The 19396-nt window shown below is 39.3% G+C and overlaps 2 protein-coding genes across 2 annotated transcripts; both read left to right on the top strand.

Annotated features, from left to right (window-relative positions):
• The first annotated feature begins 993 nt into the window (after window positions 1–993).
• LOC108231399 (cohesin subunit SA-1) lies at window positions 994–18817 on the top strand. The gene is made up of 31 exons (XM_025004196.2): window positions 994–1222; window positions 1663–1759; window positions 1912–2139; window positions 2620–2716; window positions 2978–3054; window positions 3420–3624; window positions 3817–3968; window positions 5291–5488; window positions 5739–5837; window positions 6367–6446; window positions 10002–10109; window positions 10430–10526; window positions 10797–10899; window positions 10995–11098; window positions 11307–11399; window positions 11494–11586; window positions 11815–12015; window positions 12526–12593; window positions 12671–12758; window positions 13122–13202; window positions 13857–13949; window positions 14463–14631; window positions 15033–15163; window positions 15477–15578; window positions 16323–16456; window positions 16673–16795; window positions 17230–17405; window positions 17766–17961; window positions 18115–18210; window positions 18317–18428; window positions 18690–18817. Exons 1-31 carry the CDS (start codon window positions 1194–1196, stop codon window positions 18738–18740), a joined length of 3681 nt encoding a protein of 1226 aa, XP_024859964.1. The 5' UTR covers window positions 994–1193; the 3' UTR covers window positions 18741–18817.
• On the top strand, window positions 6881–9656 carry LOC108231400 (E3 SUMO-protein ligase ZBED1-like). Its single transcript, XM_017408448.3, has 3 exons — window positions 6881–8318; window positions 8427–8577; window positions 8801–9656. Exons 1-3 carry the CDS (start codon window positions 7039–7041, stop codon window positions 9239–9241), a joined length of 1872 nt encoding a protein of 623 aa, XP_017263937.1. The 5' UTR covers window positions 6881–7038; the 3' UTR covers window positions 9242–9656.
• Window positions 18818–19396: the final 579 nt, after the last annotated feature.

The raw sequence follows: 19396 nt of genomic DNA, 5'->3' as shown, positions 1-19396 counted from the left end.
TTAAAAAGATGAAGTTACTAAAGTGAGGAGATCTGACTTTAATGAAAATACAGCTAATTGTGCACACAAAGGAAAATTTTCTCTCTAGCATCACCACAAGATGGTTGTTTTGGTTTAACTTAAACGTGTATTTGTGTCTTAGCACACTGCGATATTCTGTTCTTCTCAGGTTCAAACTACACCATCCTGTCTTTCAGTAAATTTGAGAAGTTGAAAATGTTCTTCGATGTGGATCATGTCTTATTATTCAGGGGTGATAGTGAGTACTGAAGTCAGACCAGCTGAGAAACACAGCTTTATAAACAAGACGTGCAGGTTTCCTCTTGAATAATGAAAAAGAGAGATTTGTAGCAGACATCTATATGTGATGCACATTTAAAATGATTTGAAAGTTGGTACTGATTAAAAGCAGGACCACTAGGCACAGAGGAAATTTCTGTTTATCTCAGGTTTATTTACATAACATCAATTTCCAATAAGTCATCTTGAAAACCTTAGTTAGAATGCAACAGCATTGCAACAGCATTCTAACTCAGTACAGTTTAATTTAATACAATCTATTTCTATATAGCTTGTTTAGTGTTGATACTCTCTGCTGAGTTTGAACGTTATTTCCATTTGCACTTAAAAAAAAGGGTTCGTGAGTATATTATTTTGAAGGTGGAGACCGGAAGCTGCGAGTCAACATGGATGACTTGACGCTCGCGGTGAGGAAAGCAAACAATGAAACCACGCAGAGAAATAGAGCGAAGTCCGGGGAGCCCAAATTAGGGGGGCGTTATGCTACTGAGCCCAACACCTTAGGGTGGCAAAAACTGTCCAAACTAACTGAAGAGAAAATATTACAACACAAAATACAAACTAGTGAAAACTAGTAAAAGTTACAAAGAGTTCTGACACCGTGAGGTTGAATTAAACTACTTAGTAACAGTGTGCTAAAGTTGACCAATAGCCACGAAGTGACCTTTTGGGAGGACCAATCATCGTCTGGTTTGAGAAGGCATTGACCAATCCGGAACGACATTACATTCGCGGGCATCTGATATTCACGAAGTTACTAAAATAAATCTAAGACAAAGACGGGATCATTTTGATAACTGAATCACTTAATTTCTGGCAGTAAAGTTTTTATTTTCTTTAATAATCGCCTTTAATAATCACCTTCTGGTTCCTGGGGTCCTCTCTCTGCTAAAATGACGAGTAGAAGCTCAGTTTCAAACAGGTATAGCCGCCATGTTTGTCGTCCGAAACCTGTTAGCTAGTTAGCTCTAAAAATTAACTTAAGTCGAAATGTCACTAAAATGTGTTTTGAAAAGTTAAAGTTAGCACAGCGTTCTCTTGACCAGCTGGTAAAATAAATAAATAAAATATGCAGCATAGTCTAGCTTGATTAGCTTTTGTATCAACATTAAAAAGGCTAAACTTAGCTAAATTGCTACTTTATAATTCATAACAAATCAATAGATTGGGATGTTTTGCTGAAACAAAATTATCTTAAAACATATCTGCAAAAATACCATCCCAGTATATATATATATATATATATATATACTAATAATAGAGCTAAAATACATAAAGTGATTTATTGAAAACATTTTTATGTATGTTAGCTCTTCTGTTTTATTGAGAGATTTGTTTTGTTATCTTTTTATTTCCCGTCAGTCTTGATGAGTTGGATTACTCCTCAGACCCTGGAAGTTTGTATGAGGCTCAGATGAAACCCACAAAGCGGAGAAAGCAGGTGGTACCTGGGCCTCAGGTAAATTTTATTTTCCAAAATAATACTTTCTGTTAGATGAGACCAGTGCTTGTATTTAGATTTGGTGTTTTTATTGCACTGGACAGAAATGCAATGTGTATTTTCACTGGTCATAGTTTATTTATTGCTGAATAATTATTTTTCATGTCAAGCCGCCTAAGAGACCTAGGAGAAATGCTGCAATAAGAGCGCTGTCCAGCCCCAGCAGCAGCCCCGTCTCAAGTCCTCCAGAGCCCTCCCCGAGGCATCAGTCTCCCTCTGAGGGGACATCCAGACTGCTCTCTCCTCGCAGGCCCGTGAGAGGTGCGAGCGAGGGAAACCAGGGAATCAGTGCAAAGGATATCTATGATGCTGTTTGCTCAGGAAAAAGTGCCATGGTGGTGAGTAGACCCTAAACAAAGAGCACAGGGAGGGGAGAGGACGGTATCAATAGAGGTGACCACATGAAGGGAGGGAGGTACTGATGGAGGCATATGTAATGAGGAGTGAAACAAGCTGACAATGAGAGAGGTTATAATGTGCTGTCAGTGGCTGACTGATGTGATCCTGGAGAATTACCTTTGATAAGCATAGAAGGAGGAGATTTCTTGTTGGATCACAGAGTCAGTGATTGACAGCACTCGTTCATCCAAAGTATTGTTGTGCTGGTCTGTCTCTTCTGGATAAACAATAAAGAAAGGACGCATAAAAAAGGAAAAAAATAACTGGTGAGCTGTTGTAAACACAGATCATAAAAGCTGCAGATAGACTGAGCAAGTAAAGCTAAAATCTGTGTTGTTGGTGTATTTTAATTATATCCATCTGCTCTTTGATCTGTGTGCGGCGTTCTGATTGGCTGCTTTCTTCCTGTCAATCTTAAGACTGTGGTGGACGAGTGGCTGGACAGCTACAAACAGAGCCGAGAGGCGGGGTTGCTGGTGCTCATCAACTTCATTGTTCAGTGCTGCGGATGCAAAGGTCAGAGGTTAAGAAGGAGGCCAGGAGATGGGTGTTAGCAGGTGGGAGGGGTTAAAGTTGAAGAGATTATCCTCCCATCTTCAGCTCAGGTTATCATGTTTGGTATTGATCTCAGTCCTGTCCTAATCCTGGGTATGTTCTTAACAAAAAAATACATTTAAAAGAAAATATAAAAATGTCAAACTCCAAATTAGGATTTTGTTGTTTTTGTTGAATTTTAAAAAAATGATTGTAATATGAAAGTTCTACATTTTCTTTCAGGTGTGGTCAGCAGAGAGATGCTTGACGGCATGCAGCATGCTGAGATTATCAGCACATTAACCAGGGAGTTTAATGAGGTGCGACAGGACAGCAATCGTTCACGCAGAGATCATATTATGTTGTATTTGTTGAAATTAGTCTCATAATTAAACATTATTCTTACAGCTATGGAAGGGATAATCTTTGTTGGTCTTCTCTGTAAAATTAATCCTTCTGCAATTAGTTTAGAAACTAATAATCTCCATGTCCCAAGAGATTATGATCTGAAAAATGGTGCACAGCATGAGGGAACATGCTAATTATGATCTAATGTTTATAAATGAACACATTAAAGAGTTAATCACCTGATTCTTGTCATCAGGGGGGGGAAATCCAGCTTTCTGTCCGTATTTTTTATATCAAACATATTAACAGCCTTTTCTGTGTCCACTTTTTCTTGTAGGATTCAGTGAACTACCCCTTGAGCACTCCAGGTCTTCAGATGAAGCGTTTCAAAGCTAGTCTGTGTGAATTTGCTCGGGTTCTGCTTCGCTCCTGTCGGAATAGCTTGATCTATGATGAATACCTCTTCCCCTCCCTGCTGGCTCTGCTCACCGGTCTGTCTGACTCCCAAGTTAGAGCCTTCAGACACACCAGTACTCTGCTGGGTAAGCACATCAGTTCTTTACAGGCGCAAAATACATGAAAGAATAAACAGATAAATGTTGGTTCCATCCACTTCATTTGAAGTAAATTATTCAAACCTTTCATAAAAAGTGTGGTGCATTTATGTTTACATTAACTGCTTTTGGAGATGTAATCAAAGTAGTTTTCACTTACTTGTTTGTTTTCTCAATTAGCCCTGAAGTTGATGTCAGGGGTGGTGGAAGTAGCTGTTACAGTAAGTGTTCAGCTGCAGACCGCCCAGCGACGATACGATCTGGAGAACAGTAAGAGGCCAAACAACAGAGCTTCGGACAAACTGGAGCAGCTGAAGGCCACCATCAGTGAGGTGACGCACGCAGACAGTGATACAGACATTAACCTGAGCACAGAAGTGTGTACCTAAGGGTACGTGTTCAGACCTGAGATTTAAAAGGAAAAAAAACAGAAGAAGGCCAATTTCTTTGAATCATCTTTTTATTATTTTCCTTTTGTCTTTTTTGTCATCATGTAAAATATTGTTTGAACTGTAGCTTTTGTCTTATTTGGATGTTTAGTAAATATTTAGCATTGAGTTAAAATTTATTCACCTGGATCACTCTCAAATAACAGTTATAAAATCTATTTAACCAAGAAAGACGTATGTCTGATGTAAGTTTAAATTTTGTCCACATGCAACAACTACATTAAAACCAATGTCTCACACACAGAGACTGAAGCTTACAGTCTGAATACACCAGCTTCTAAAATCTCCTCCAAAACATTCAGTGAACCCAGTACACATTTTGTTACAGAGTAAACATCTTGCTTTCTTATCAAAGCTTATAAAATGATGGCCTTGTCAGCACAAATCTTTGAAATTCTCATCTCCTCTTCAAGACCTGCATCTGTCCTTCTGCTTATTCAGCTTTGCTGCTCATAGCTCTTCCAGAGCCTTCTATATTTGTAGGACCATTCCTCTACACACCCTTTAGTATCCTGTTTCCTGCACACACTCTTCCAGCAGGCCTCTGAATCTTCTCCAAAGAGTCACCATGACAGATCATCTGCCTCCATCTCACCTGATCCTTATCATCCTCCTCTCCTTCTGCCTCTCCTCCTTAACTACATTCACAAACCTCCTCTGTTGTCATCCTCCTTCTCTCATCCCTGGCAGCTCCATATTTAACACTCTTTGGCCAGTAGAACCACTGATTTTGAAATGTTTAATTAAGATTTTTATGAACCTTTTAAACAGGTTCTATCATTGTTTTTTGTTTTACAGTTATACATTTATTTGTTTTTGTTTGGCACAGTTTTTCCGCTGCTTAGTCTGAAAATGTTAAGTTTTTATGGGCATTTTCAGCACATAAAGTTATTAAAGTGCCTGATGAAATGGAACAGTGTTCCTGAGGGATTTTTTACTACTGCTGAATTTTTGTAGAGTACAAACTGTATGATGTAGCTCCTGAGAGTCAAGGGGTATGATAGCTTGAGGATTGAAATGAAAAAAACAAGATGTTTGTATTTTACAAGTAAAAATGCCGTGAGCCCTGGAAAGACTTAAAAATCTATTGCATTATGGTAGAAAGTGTCTAGATGGACAGACTTGAAATACTGTGTATCTATTATTGATGTATTCATTGTGTTTATTTGTGTTTAAGCTGATTCCTTTCTATGTGGGTGTTGTAGCTGCAAGAGAACAAAGAGGAGCTCTCCTCCATGATGAACGCCACCTTCCGCGGCGTCTTTGTACATCGTTACCGTGACCGCCTGCCTGAAATCAGGGCAGCCTGTATCGAGGAGTTGGGCCTGTGGCTGAAAACAGACCCTGAAGACTTCCTAAATGATGGCTGCCTGAAATATCTGGGATGGACATTGCATGACAAGGTAAACACAAATTGAACAAAGCAATAGGAGGCTTAAATAATAAAACATCCTGTCTTTAGCTTAGATTAGAATAAGTGTCTCATCTGTGTCTGCAGGTTTAACTGATCTAAGTTGAAGTAGTCTTAGTAACACAAAAATTATTTACCGTTTTTGTTTTAATATTTCATCTTTCTATTAAGATTCATAGAATCTGAATTTTTTTCAGGTGTAGAAACCATCCATCTGTACTTTGTTTTCTGTTTTCTTTCAGCAAAGTCCGGTGCGTCTGCAGTGTGTGCGTGCCCTGCAGGGTCTGTACCAGGAGAAGGAGTTCATTGGCCGCCTGGAGCTTTTCACCAGCAGATTTAAAGTGAGGCATCCCTCTGGATTGGACTCGTGCTTCATTTGATGCATGTTTTCTCCCCTTTCTGTCTGACATCTATTGTTTCAGATTTCTGTATTGTTTCCACTTTGTTGCCTGTCTGTGTCTCTCCTCCCTATTTGCCTCCTCCCTTTTTTGCCTCCTCCCTGTATTTCCATGCCTTTTCTCTCTCTTTTTTTTTCTCTTTGCACCACTTCTGTTTGTTGTTATGGTCCCATCCTTTGTCTGGGCACGTGCCTGGTTTTTTTGTTAATTGCTGCCAATTACAGATAGATAATAAGCCCTACTCAAACACATGAAAACCCTCCTGAGCCACATGTGCTGCTGCAGATAAATGGTCTTTTTATGCCATGGATTTCCGCCTAATCAGTGGGCTTGTGTGTGTGTGTCACTTTTGTGGACGTGGGTACATTTATGCATATTATTTATTATGCACAGTGTTTGTGTGCTGGCATCATTGCATTGCTCTGTGTGTGTGTGTTACAGTGCATAACTGAATGTGTGTGTGTGTGTTTAGGAAAGGATTCTCAGCATGGTGCTGGACAAAGACCCAGACGTGGCGGTGGAAGTGGTCAATCTGTTGCTGCTGATCCAACAGTGAGGGCTTTCTCTGTCTCATGGTTTCTTTGTGCTGCTGTCTTTGTCAGTGCTGTGCAGAAATATTATTTTAGGGTGACCAAAAATAGCTGAATATAGTAACTTTCTTGAACCTAAATTTTAAAGCTTTGGTTCTGAACTCCACAGATCAGCCAAAACATTATGACCAGTGGTAAAGTAAGATAAAGTAACACTTTGTCTTGGTAAAATGTTCTGCAGGGAGAGAATACATCTTGGACTACACTGACATCTGTCACCTACTTGTATATTTTTTTGTGATCGGGAAGCAAGCCCATCTTTTGGTGACTCAACCCCACAATGAGGACCACAGGACCAAATGTTTTTTTTTGTAACATCCTAATATCAGAAGCTGCTTTTCTGTGTCTGTGCCCTGCATGATCAGATTTTAGTCAACAAACAAGAGTCAGGATTAGGGGTGGGTAAAATAATTGAAGAATCGATGCATCGCAATAATTTCATGCAAAATTCATAATCGATTAGGGGGCTCCTCAGAATCGATTCCCCTCCTGACACGTTGGGGGCGCTGCGAGTTTGGTTACTGTGCTGAGCACCTGAGTGCATAACAACAGTCATGGCGAGCAGCTGTAGAAAGCTAACTCCGTCAACTTTTAAGTCAGATGTTTGGGCTCATTTTGCTTTCCTGTCTAAATCTGGAACTCAAGAAGTCGACAAAAGCAAGGTGGTATGTAAGCTGTGCCAGAGAGAATTAAAGTACTGCAGTAACACGACAAACCTGCGCAATCACTTAACCAGATACCACGCAGATGCGCTACAAAAAGCACAACCTGTTGACTCCAAACAGACACAAATCGACAAATCATTCATCTCTAAACTGCCGTCAAGCTCTGCCCGCGCACAAAAAATCACAAAGTCTGTAGCCGTGTTTATTTGCAAGGACCTACGACCGTACAGTGTTGTTGAAAACAAGGGTTTTAAGAATATGCTAAAGATACTCGAACCACGCTACGCAATACCAACACGTAAATACATGACAGAAGTCGCTGTGCCGTCACTGTATACAGAGGTGAAGACAGACGTTTTGGAGTCGTTAAAGTCGGCCGAAAGAGTTGCTCTGACGTGTGATGGCTGGACCTCGAGAGCTACCGACCCCTACGTAACCATCACTTCTCATTTCATATCGGACGAGTGGGAATTGGTGTCAAATGTGCTTCAGACCAGGCCCCTTCATGGAAGTCATACAGGTAGCAATATAGCAAACTTGTTGACAGAGGCAATAAATGAATGGGGCATAACCGGAAAAGTGCCTGCTGTTGTTACAGACAACGCGGCTAACATGCTAGCTGCTGTCGGTCTCACTGATCTATTGCATGTTGGCTGCTTTGCCCATGTGCTCAACTTGGCTTCGCAGGCTGCTCTTAAAACCCCTGCAGTCACACGGCTTCTGGGCAGAGTGAGGCGCATCTCTGCTTTTTTTCATCGCAGCACTTTGGCCTGTCATGCACTCAAGAAGAATCAAAAGTTGTTGGACCTCCCACAACACAAGTTACTGACTGATGTCTCTACAAGATGGAATAGCGCTTTAGATATGCTGGAGAGATTTTTGGAACAACAACCAGCTGTCTCTGCTGCATTACTTGCACCTGAAGTGCGAAAGCAGGAAAAAGATCTATGCTCCCTTACAGAGGCAGACATTACAGCAGCAGAGGATATTGCTCAGGCTCTGAAGTCATTAAAGAAAGCCACCTTGGTGATGTCTCAGGAAAGCACCCCAAGTCTGTCTGTCATTGCACCTCTAAAAGAAAGACTTCTAGAGGATATGCAACCATCATCCAGTGACTCTGCAGTGGTGAAGGAAATGAAGATTGCTATGTGCAGGGATCTCCAAAAAAGGTATTAATATATATATAACTTTTTTGCAACACAATTAAATAATTTGTCATTAATATTTATAAAAACAATGATTATGGTGTACACAAAGTCACTTAAAATTTTCTCAAGGTACCTGGGTCTGAAGGATGAGCTCTCCATTGCTGCTGCCCTGGACCCAAGGTTTAAGGCCCTACTTTTTCTGTCAGATGATGATGAGCGAGAAGAAGTGTTCACGCATCTTATAGCTCTCACAAAAGAATTGGCCACTGTTAAAAGCTCAGTAAGTACTAAAGTATAAATAAAAAATGCATTCTGTCACATACACACCGAATAGTTTTGTTTTGTTGTCTTATGGAATGCTATCTTGTCTGCAATTATTTGAACACTGGCAAATTAATATACTTTTTATTTTAATGATTTAGCCCTACAATGCATTTTAAATGAGCTATTTGAAATGATAAAGCTCTTCTTTCCAATGCGATTATTTTCTTATTTTTTTGCAGCAACAGAGTGGGCTGATGGATGAAGACCGTGAGGCAATTGAACAGCAGGGAGAGCCGGTTGATGACCCTTCTGGACCATCACCAAAGAAAGCAAGGGACTCTTGTGCTCTGGCTGATCTTTTTGGAAGCGCATATACAACTCCAGTAGCAGTGTCCAGAACCACAGATACCAAGGCATTGGATGAGGTGGTGCGTTACAAAGAGGTGCAACCACTGCCACTCTCCACAAATCCACTCAACTGGTGGAGAGAGCATGAGGGGGAATACCCTTTGTTGTCATGCCAAGCTAAAAGGTACCTTTGCATCCCAGGCAGTAGTGTACCTGCTGAAAGGATCTTTTCCACAGCAGGTGACATAGTCACAGCCCAGAGAAGTGCATTGAAGCCTGAGCATGTGGATCAGCTGCTTTTTCTGAACAAGAATCTCCACGTGCCCACTTAGTCTGTAACCAGAAATGAAGAACAGTACTGTTACAGTACAATTCTTTATTTCTGGCTACAGTACTATAGTTCAGTTCAAGATATGTTAAAAAATGAGAGGTTAATCACTACATGTTCAAAAGCTAAGAATGTTTACAAGCACTAAACGTTTTCAGTGCAATTCAGTTGAATACAACCCTATGATTTGTGTTTAAATCTGCACTAATATGCACAGATGTTATTGAAATGCATTTTTATTTATATTAGACTTCAAGAGATAAGTTATGCCTAATTTTATTTTACATGCACTTTATTTTTTATTGTTTATTAAGAACAGTTTTCTACTGTAAGCACATTGCAGAAAAAAGTTTGTTTCTATGCTCAGAAATGTGATGTTACAGAAGTTTGTATGAAAATAAATATTTTAAAAATGTCAACATTATCTTAAATCATTTGTGTCTTCACAACTTTAAATCAATATCGAATCGAATCGAATCGAATCGCAACAGCAATAATCGAAATCGAATCGAATCGTGAGGTTCCTAACAATACCCAGCCCTAGTCAGGATGGTTGTTTAGTTTAGAATTGTATTAAAACAGTTTTCTTATGATTTTGATGAAATTTATTTTTGCTCATTTCTTCCACCAACAAGTGGCAGCCTCTTATTTAAAGTAGGATATATAAAACCTAAAAGTGAAGTCGGTATTAAATGGCTAAAGACTTTTCCCCTTGTTAATTTAATGTGTAAAACTGACCCGTTCGTTTGTGCCCACATTCCCAGGAGTGCAGAGGAAGGCCTGAAGGAGGAGGAGTGTGGACACATCTATCCTTTGGTTTATGCTTCACACAGAGGTCTGGCCTCTGCAGCCGGCGCCTTCCTCTGCAACAAGTATGTTCTCATCCTGCAAATGTGCAAAGTTTCATATGTTTTGCACGTTTTTTAAACAAATGCAGTTCCATCGCTACTTTTTGTTTGGTTACTTTATTGCTGCCTCTTCATCAGACTGAAGAGTTAAAGCCTTGATGTTTGGTTTTTAATTAAAACATCAGCTTTAGTAAGCTTTTAAATTGTACATCATCACAAACATTAAACGGTACATCTTTTGCACTTTTATGAGCAGCAGAAGTGTTTTGCATATTAAATACTTCTCTTTCTCAAGAGTCTGTTTGTGACTTTTATCATTTAAAAGCTCTTTTTGTTTGTGTCAGACTGAAATGTGTGATGGCTACTGACACCCAGGGGAAGGATCAAAGCAGGAATGCTGCCTTTTTTCAGATCCTCATCTCCTTCTACATCCAGAGTGAGGTAGTGGTTCTGTTCTTCTTCCTCATCTCAATCATCCTCTATTTTATTAAAAAAATGACATTGTTTTAACTTTCAAAGGGAATTTTCTGGTTATTTCCCCCTCATATGCTCTTTTGTTTTCTGTTTTATTAAAGTCAAAGCAGTTTGAGTTCCCTTAATGCTGCACAAGTCAAACGTCACAGCAGGATACAAATTCACTTGGAATAAAATAAACTGTAAGTTCAATTTGCTTCACTCTTTTTGTAAATGTAAACTGGGTACTCTGAACAGTTCCACGAGCACGGGACGTACCTTGTGGACAGTCTGTGGGCTGTGGCAGGGTCTGAGCTCAGAGACTGGGAGACGATGACGGCTCTGCTGCTTCAAGACGCCGGTGAGGAACAAGATCAAACTGCGCTGAACAAAGTCTGTGTGGATTTTTCGGCTTAACACCAGAATCAACTCCTGTCTCTGCTTCTGTGTTGTCAGGACTGTTGTACGAGGAGGAGGGCGCGCTCTTGGAGATTATGACGTGTGCCATCAGACAGGCAGCACAGGCAACGCCACCTGTTGGGAGGAGCCTGGGCAAAAAGGTGCTTGAAACACATGAAGGCGTAGTCTTGGGTCAGGTGTTTAGTAAAACAGTTGAGAGTGAAAGAAATTCTTAAAAAATGTTAATTTGCATGTTTGGGTCACTGAAAACTTGGCCACCATTGTTCAATACTTTTACAAACACACATTGCTTTATTTTATTTGTTTGTCACCTTTACATATTTGTTGCCGTTCACTAAACGATTATAGATCCTGAGTATGAAGGACAAGAAGATCCAGGAACAAGACAGGAATCGCATTACCACACACTTCATCCCTCTACTTCCACAGCTGCTCGCCAAGGTACAAGGCTAGTTTGTTTCATTTAAAACGCAGCTTATTTGTTGCCGTTTCACTTAAACATTAATGGAAAGTTTATTTCTTTACAAACCTGCAGTACTCAGCAGATGCAGGGAAAGTGAGCCTTCTGCTCAAAACTCCTTTTTACTTCGATCTGGAGATGTTCAGCAGCACTCAGTGGCTGGAGAAGGTAGGAGAGCCAGACGTCATGATGGTTTAAATACCTGACATTATAAGCATGTTCCTTAGCCTAAAATCATTGTCTGGAATATTTTTAAATGAACAACAAAAACCAAATGCAAACCAGTAACTTGAAGACAAAAAAGCTGAGAAAGTCAGGCTTTTAAAGGTGAATTTAGTTTACTTTTTTCTGATTTGTTTCTCTTGTGTCGTTTTCTCCGTCGTCTCTTTCTGCCAGCATCTGGACCCGCTGCTGTCTCAGATATGTGACATTGTGAAGAAACACACAGAGGTCAGTGTGCTGCAGGCTTGTACCCTCCTGGTCAGCACCCTCTGCTCCGACCGCTACACCTTCTCCTCCCGCGCACACCTGGCGTTCAGTCAGCTGCTGGATGATCTGACTGAATGTTTCAACACTTACCTAAGTGACCTGCTGAAGGTTAGACAGTGTTACTGAAGCAAATACAGCTTATAAAACACTTTACTGTGCGCAGTCTATTAAAAGAAGAAGCTAAAAATAATATGCCTCAGAACCACAAAGAAATAAAAGGTATATTGCTTTATATTGACATTAATGGATATCATTTTGTTCCTTCTAACTCGTGATAAAGAAGATCTCTACGTAACAAAACAGCACGGACATCTTTATTGTTAATGTAGCTGGTTGTACTAAATTATTAATATAATCATATTAAAGTTGGCAGCTGATCTCCTGGGTGTAGTCAGGTAACATTTCTGATCACAAGTCTAATTGTAATTAAATAACCTATAACAGAAGAGTCAATTTATCTTGCATCACACAGTCATAGCAGCTCAAACGCCTACAGTTTTTAGAAATCTCAACTGATAAGGTTTTATTTTTCCATTAAAAATAGTTTTTTTGTATGTTCACAATTTAGTGGACCTACTTTAAAACCTGTTTCCTGTAAGTTTGTGTTTTAACATCCAGGGTAGCGCAGATGAGGATGATGTATACAATGCCACCTCTGCCTTGAAAAGAATCGCTGCTTTGAGCAGGTAACCACATATTAAACGTGTTCGTAGTACTTACAGTACATGGAAATATGTGGATGCAGTAATTGTGTGTTTTCCAGTGGTAAAGACCCAACCTGTTGGAAGCTGCTTGACTCCTGCCTTGAGTTACTGAAGAGCAGGATGGAGTCTCTGGATTATGACACAGAGGTTTTTAAACATAGTTTCATATCATCATCTTATTTTATTTTTTTTATTTTTTTCCCTTTCCATGGGAATACCTGGAAATGAAGGTTAAATAGAATTTAATTTGGTATATAAGTGAAGAGGTTAAAGGGGGCATATGAAGATGTTTTAGTATATTTTACAGTCCAACAATTCCACAATGGTATATTGGAGCATACATATTCATGTTAGCAATAAAAACTTTGCAGGCAGAGTTGATATGGAGGCATTATTTTTTCACTTCTAGTCCTTTTTTAATTAAATATTTTTAATTTTGTTGATAATATTCAGCAACTTGTTGTTGCACAGAACTTGACATTTCTCCTAAAAGTCTCTGTGTGATTTCAGCTCATGGTGGCGGCTCTGAAGTGTGCAGCTTTTCACCTTATGTGGGCGAAGGTGAACGCAGTCAACTTCAAGCCAGCTGAGGTGCTCCTTCTCTTATTTACAACTTTAAATAAAACTTGTTAAAGTTTTGAATTGAATCTGCATCTCATTCTGGAGGTGCCTTGGTTTCGATCAGTCTACATAATGATGATGATAATGATCATGTCACAGCTGGTTCTTGGTGTTTGTGTTGGTGGTGCCTGAGTGTTTGTGAAATCCTTCTCACCAGCAGACAATTAATGCAGTAATGTGTTAAAGTACATCTGAATCTGCAGAAACTCTTGAATTTCTTTCTTTCTGGTTCGTCTTTATCTAAATGTCTTATTTATTCCTGTTTATGTTTAAGTTTTATGAGTTTATTTGAACCTTTTCTGGTTTTTCACCCCCTCTTTAAACAGACTAAACATGTCATTACTAGACCAGCTATTTTCTGTAATACTGAATATGCACCTCTTAGTTATTTTGACTCTTTGTCTAATTGTGTTTTGCCAAATTCAAATTGAACAACACTTTAAAACATACCCATGTTGATGACATCCTGGTCATATTCATGCTTGAGAAGCAGATTGTGATGATTTACATCCCTAACATATGATCTATAAACCACAGTAAGGATGCTACTTCTGCAGAACGTTCATATTTTTTATATAAATGATTTCTCTCATTAACTCTTCTTTGTCCCTCCATCTCTTCTAGGCTGAACTGAAGCGTGTGAAGAAGGAAGTACGTTTCTTCTGCAGAATCTGTCAGTCCTGTTTGTCTCTGGATCAGACTGAGATAAGAGATCAGGTGAAAGCTTTGTAAAATAAAATAAACAGCATCCTTTATGTTAACAATATAGACTAAAATATTAACAAAATAATAAAACAAGCTAACTAAAAATGTTTATTGTTGTGGAAGTTTGTTTCGTCCTTATATCTGTCCTAAACTGCAGATACCAGGAATTCATGACTGAATATCTTCAGTATTCTCTCCAGTTCTCTCTTTTATTTGGATTTTCCTGTATGATCATTGACACTGTGAAAGATAAATACTTTTAAAACCTTTATTTAAACCGAGTACTTAAATCAAGTTGAACCTGTAAGTCTCTGTGTTGTCCAGTCTTGAGCGGACCGGGAGGCTCGTTTTTTCACTGCATCGATGAAACATGGACAAACAAAAAGCACATTTTAGACCCAACATTCTTAAACTACAATTTAGTTTAATCTTGAATCATCGTATTAGTGTTTGATGCATTTTCCTCAGTAACATATGAGTCTGATAATAGATGGTAAATGTTTTTGTTTGTTCGTCCATCTGCAGGCATTTGAGCTGCTGTGTGACCTGCTGCTGTTGTACAGTGTGACTTCGGTTCGCACAGAGCCGGCCCTCCAAACGCTGGTCCACCTGCCGTCTGACTCTCTGCGCGCCGAGTTGGCTTCTTTCCTTCTGGACTACGTCTTCACCGACACCGAAGATGTGGAGCTCAGTGGTATCTTTAAAGCTAAATGTTTGCGTTCAGTGTGGGACTTTCAGCTACTGATGTCAGGTTGACTTTACTGATGGTGTCTTGTTTTTCTGAGGTAGGATGAAAATGGGGTTGCTGATTTTGAGGATAATTAATATCTCGGAAAGTGTTTTTACTCTGCCAGTGATCTCCCAGAGGACTCTATTCTTAACTTTGCCTCTGCACACACTTTCTGATTCCTTTGTTTTGATTTTGCTCATATTTCATGATGTTCTGTCAGCTCCAGCAAATAAAAACCGCTGACTCAGATGGCGAACGTCTTTGTTCACACGCTGTTTGTTTGTACTGAATACTTTTTCTGCCTCTGCATTTCTAATTTATCTGTCTTTTAATCTCCTTTCTTCTGCCTTGGCTGCTCTTTCTAGATGAAGGTGATGACCTGAAAATGACTCTTCTTCAGAAGAAACGCAACCAGCTGGCTGGTTACTGTAAACTCGTGATCTACGGGGTTCTGGACCTCAGCGCCGCCACCAATGTCTTCAAGCACTACAGCAAGGTGGAGTGATGGTCTTGTATATTAAATATAAAGCCATGTGTCCACAGCTAGGCTAAATGTGTTAATAAGTTGTTTATTTTTGAATAAATTAACTGGGTTTGGAATGCAGGATAAGATGGGCAGTAAAAAATAATGGAGAGGATGTGTTTGTAAGTGGAGGAGGGTGATAAAATCTGCTTTGGACCCAGTGAGGTGTTAAAGATGCGTCAGAGGGAAAAGTAGCTAAAAGAAGCTCATATGACACAAACGGAGTGGATTATTTTATGCTGTCAGACATTCATCCTGTGCTGTTAATTTTTTCTTTTCTTTTTAGTGTTTTAAAGACTTTGGGGACATCATAAAAGAGACTGTGAGCAAGAGCAAACTCATCAGCCCCATACAGAGCGCCAAGACTGTCTGCCTGAGCCTGCAGCAGGTGTGCTCTTCATTTCACCTCCGTCGTTGCTTTCTGAGAGGTTTTTCTAGTGAGAGTTAAAATCTTCAAGCTGTGAAATACAACTCCATGGCAGATTGTTGGGAGTGTGTGAATCTATCACCTTCAGCAGGACAAAGATGTACGACTGAAGGTGATAGATTCCCTCTGTTCTGAAAACAGCAGGAAGATGTGGCATCTTAAACAAATGTCCAGATAGGAATCTTTAAAAAACTGGCAATTCTGATCATAGATGATGGTTCATGTTAAAGAAAACAATAGTTCTTCTTGTCCTGAGGGATGTAAGAATAAAGAGGAAGGATGAGAGATGGTGGGGTCAAGTCTAAAGTGTTGGTCTTCATTTACTGTTTATCTCATTTTTTAGCTTTTGTACATGTAGGCTACGAGCTGAGAAACCATCCAGAATACCTGTGTGTGTGTTTCTTTTTTCTTCAAGTTCTTTTAGAAGCCCGTTTTTTACAGCATGTTTTCAAGGTGGAATGAATGAATGCAAAAAAAAGTTGACAGATAAGGCAATGAATGAAAGAATGTACAACTTTAAATGTATTTTAAGACCTAAAATAGGAAATCTGGATATATTTAATTCTCTTTAAGACCTCGCGGAAACCCTGAAAATCTGCAAACCAAACTTGTATTTTAAATACATGAAAACCACTGCAGATTCTGTTTATGTCTTTTGAAAGCTGTAATCTTTTCATTATGTAACTTATGTCTCTGCGTGTTCAGCTGTTCTCAGAGATGCTTACGGACGGCCAGAATCAGCAGGATCTCTCAGATATTAGAGACCTGGCCAAGAAGCTTGCCATGAGCTTTGGCATCGATCTTCATCGTGTCCGCAAACCTCTGGTGTCCCTGCACTTGTCAGTAACACGTTTCTCTTACACGTCTTGCTGTGATGACCTTAAATCAGATTTGATTTTTAATTCGATCAAATTCTAAAACATAAATGGAGAACGAAACTTTAGACTAAAGGCTTCTGAATAAAGTTCAGCACAACAAGCTGTGGTGTAGTTTTCACACTTTTAAGAATCATTGGGTTTTATCATTTTTAATCTTTTGTGTGTGTTTGCAAACAGGGACGGTATACGTTTTGCATTTCGAAGCGTGCAGGACAAAGAGGAGGAACTTTCAAATGTAACCTTCTTGGAAATCCTCAGCGAGTTCAGTTTCAAGCTGCTCCCACAAGATCGCAACCAGCTGTGAGAAAACACAAATTTAACTTCATCCACACAGATACGTTCCTTCTCACAACAAACACAACTTCATGTGTTGTTGTTTTACATCCTCATTTATTGACTTCCATCTCAGACATTTAGTGAATTCTGCAGTCATAACAAAAAAGAAATCAACATCTAACTTGTCTGAATTTAGTACCAGGGTTTCTCTATTAATGCCTAAATAAAAAATAACAAATTTAAATGTATTTATTGTGAAATTACTGCTCTTTGCCAAATTCAAAAATGCTAAATTTTAGAGAAAAAACTCTGTAGCATCAGTCCTGTCACACAGTAGGTGTGCAGTAACTTTGGTGTTTCATATCTAACATAAATTCAGTAAAATTGACCATAAAACATTAACAAAGGTTTCCTTGGTCTTTGTCCTCCTCTCCCGTCTCTCTTCCTTCCCCTCCCAGAGCTGAGTTGGTGAAGTCGGAGTGTCCCGGTGCTGCCCTCTCCTGGCCGTCCGTCAGGTTGTATCAGCGTTCTTTGGGGTCTCGCTCCTCCAAGTTCAGAGAGCTGGAGGAGGGAGACGATGCAGTTTCCTCCCTCAACACTCCTGTAGCAAAACGCAAGAAACCAGCTCCTCAGGGTGACACACACACACACACCACAAAACACTCGAATAAAACACTCCTCATACTCATCTGTAACATGAACACTTCTATTTAGAATGCAGATAGCAGAAAATTCTGTTTTGTTGTTATAAATCCACCTCTTAAGACGGATATTGTCAGTTTGCATTTATTTTGTGAAGAATCTTGTCAGACTTTTATAATTGTAGGATTTTTTTTTTATTTTTGTATGATCCATATAACAGATGATTTTATTAAAATGTACAGTTCTCTGATCATTTATTGTTGAGAGTGACGTCTTCAAATTTGTTATTTTTATAAGTTCACAAAGTGCTCTCACAGATACGTAGTGACTTCTGTTTTTTTTTTTTTTTCAGGGTCAGTGTCCAGCACAGCCAGAGGGTCCTGGTTGGAGACCAGCAGTATCCACAGCCACCTCCTGACCCCAGCCCTCACCTCAACCGTCCAGAAACAGACGGCCAAAGAGCCGGCTTTCAAGAAGCCCAGAGACGCACCGTCTGATGTTGGCAGCACCTTAACTGACCTGGAGTCAGAGGATGAGTTCTCCCAGGGGTAAGATGGGCTTTTATCAGAGACACATCTGCAGCATGCATGCGCCATGTTTGTGTCAGAGTTTCTATTTCTATTAAGTTGTGCTTGTCAATGCAGACAGGTCTATATATATATATATATATATTAATAATTTGACAATGTGCATCTGTCCAGAACACAAATGCGAAAAGTGAAACCTGTCAAACGAGTCTCCTCGAGCCAAACTGCACCCACTGTGGAGCAAGAAGATCTGGACTCTCACCTCACTTTGTAAGACTGATCTTGAACTAAAAGATGGGATTTTTTTTTTTTTTTTTTGCGATTGCTCTTTAAGAACAGGAGTAAACAACGTATATTTAATCTGTTTGTTAAAAAGGCTTTCGCTGATTGAGGATGACGTTTCCGAAAAAGACGAAGGCAACAAGTCCGGAGGAGAGGAGCCTCAGATTGAAGAATATGAAAGTGACTCCGAGATTGCATACCCTCTGGTAAAACAAAACTGAATGCTGATAATGTTTGTCTTATTATTTTAGAAAATGTTGGAGACTTACAGCTTAATAAGCTCAACTGAAATATGGAGAAAGTTCTTTAACTTATATTCAGCTCATTTTATTTATATAAAGCCAAATAACAAGTTGTTTCAGGCCACTCTGCAACAAAAATAACCCATTTGTTCAAGTCCAGTTACAAATTACAGATTGTATTCCTGGAAAAGTTAAATTTTCTTTCTTCTCTGGTTTCCCTTTCAGCCCTCGACTCGTCATACTTCAGCCAGTTTCCTCGATGAGCTCTTTGACTGAATCTCATCTCAGCGCTTCTGCATCTTCACTGTTTGAGGTTTTCGTGTGAAAATAAAATTTAAGCCTTTTTGTTCCTCTGTACGGACAGCATTAATGTTCCATCCTCAGTTCTGTTAAAGTCTGTAACCAGTTGAGACCTGTGTTGACGAAATAAGTCACAGCGAGGAATTTTAAAATATTGAGTTATTATTATTTCAATTACTCCGTTTTAAAAGCTTCAAAAATGGTATCTAGTTGGTTGAAATTGGATGATTTATGAGCTGGCCTGGCAACAAGCTGGTTTGGTTTAACATTAAATGACGCACTACAGTGAAAAATGTTAAATTTTGAAGGAAATTTTAAAAAAGCAAAAGATTGTTTCTAAAGACACCTGTAGATTTAAAGGTAAATTAGGAGGAAGCTTTTTTAGTTAATAAGGTCACTGGATGGTGTCTTTATTGACTCATCTTTACTCAAATCTCGATTATGTCAAAAATACTTTTACTTATTTTGCACTTCATCCTTTGCTCATTCTGGCTCATTTTGCAGCACGGGTCACAATTTAATATAAATATTAGTGATGTTATGAAAATGTGGCAAAAAGTTGTGGATTTTTCAGTTGGACTGCTGTCTGCTGACAGCAGGATAGGTTTTCTAAACGCCACATTTTGAACTCA

Source organism: Kryptolebias marmoratus, linkage group LG9 (genome assembly GCF_001649575.2).
Source record: "Kryptolebias marmoratus isolate JLee-2015 linkage group LG9, ASM164957v2, whole genome shotgun sequence".
Classification (NCBI taxonomy): domain Eukaryota; kingdom Metazoa; phylum Chordata; class Actinopteri; order Cyprinodontiformes; family Rivulidae; genus Kryptolebias; species Kryptolebias marmoratus.
The sequence above is the reverse complement of the archived record's forward strand: the minus strand, read 5'-3'. Positions and strand labels throughout refer to the sequence as shown.

What these genes read in the sequence shown, in the direction of transcription:
- LOC108231399 (XM_025004196.2), top strand. Translation starts at nt 1,194, where the DNA reads ATGACGAGTAGAAGCTCAGTTTCAAACAG. An exon ending in TAACCAGGGAGTTTAATGAG is followed by an intron (nt 3,055 to 3,419) that starts GTGCGACAGGAC and finishes TTTTTCTTGTAG; the next exon opens with GATTCAGTGAACTACCCCTT. An exon ending in CGAAGATGTGGAGCTCAGTG is followed by an intron (nt 14,632 to 15,032) that starts GTATCTTTAAAG and finishes TGCTCTTTCTAG; the next exon opens with ATGAAGGTGATGACCTGAAA.
- LOC108231400 (XM_017408448.3), top strand. Translation starts at nt 7,039, where the DNA reads ATGGCGAGCAGCTGTAGAAAGCTAACTCCGTCAACTTTTAAGTCAGAT. An exon ending in TGCAGGGATCTCCAAAAAAG is followed by an intron (nt 8,319 to 8,426) that starts GTATTAATATAT and finishes AATTTTCTCAAG; the next exon opens with GTACCTGGGTCTGAAGGATG. An exon ending in TGGCCACTGTTAAAAGCTCA is followed by an intron (nt 8,578 to 8,800) that starts GTAAGTACTAAA and finishes ATTTTTTTGCAG; the next exon opens with CAACAGAGTGGGCTGATGGA.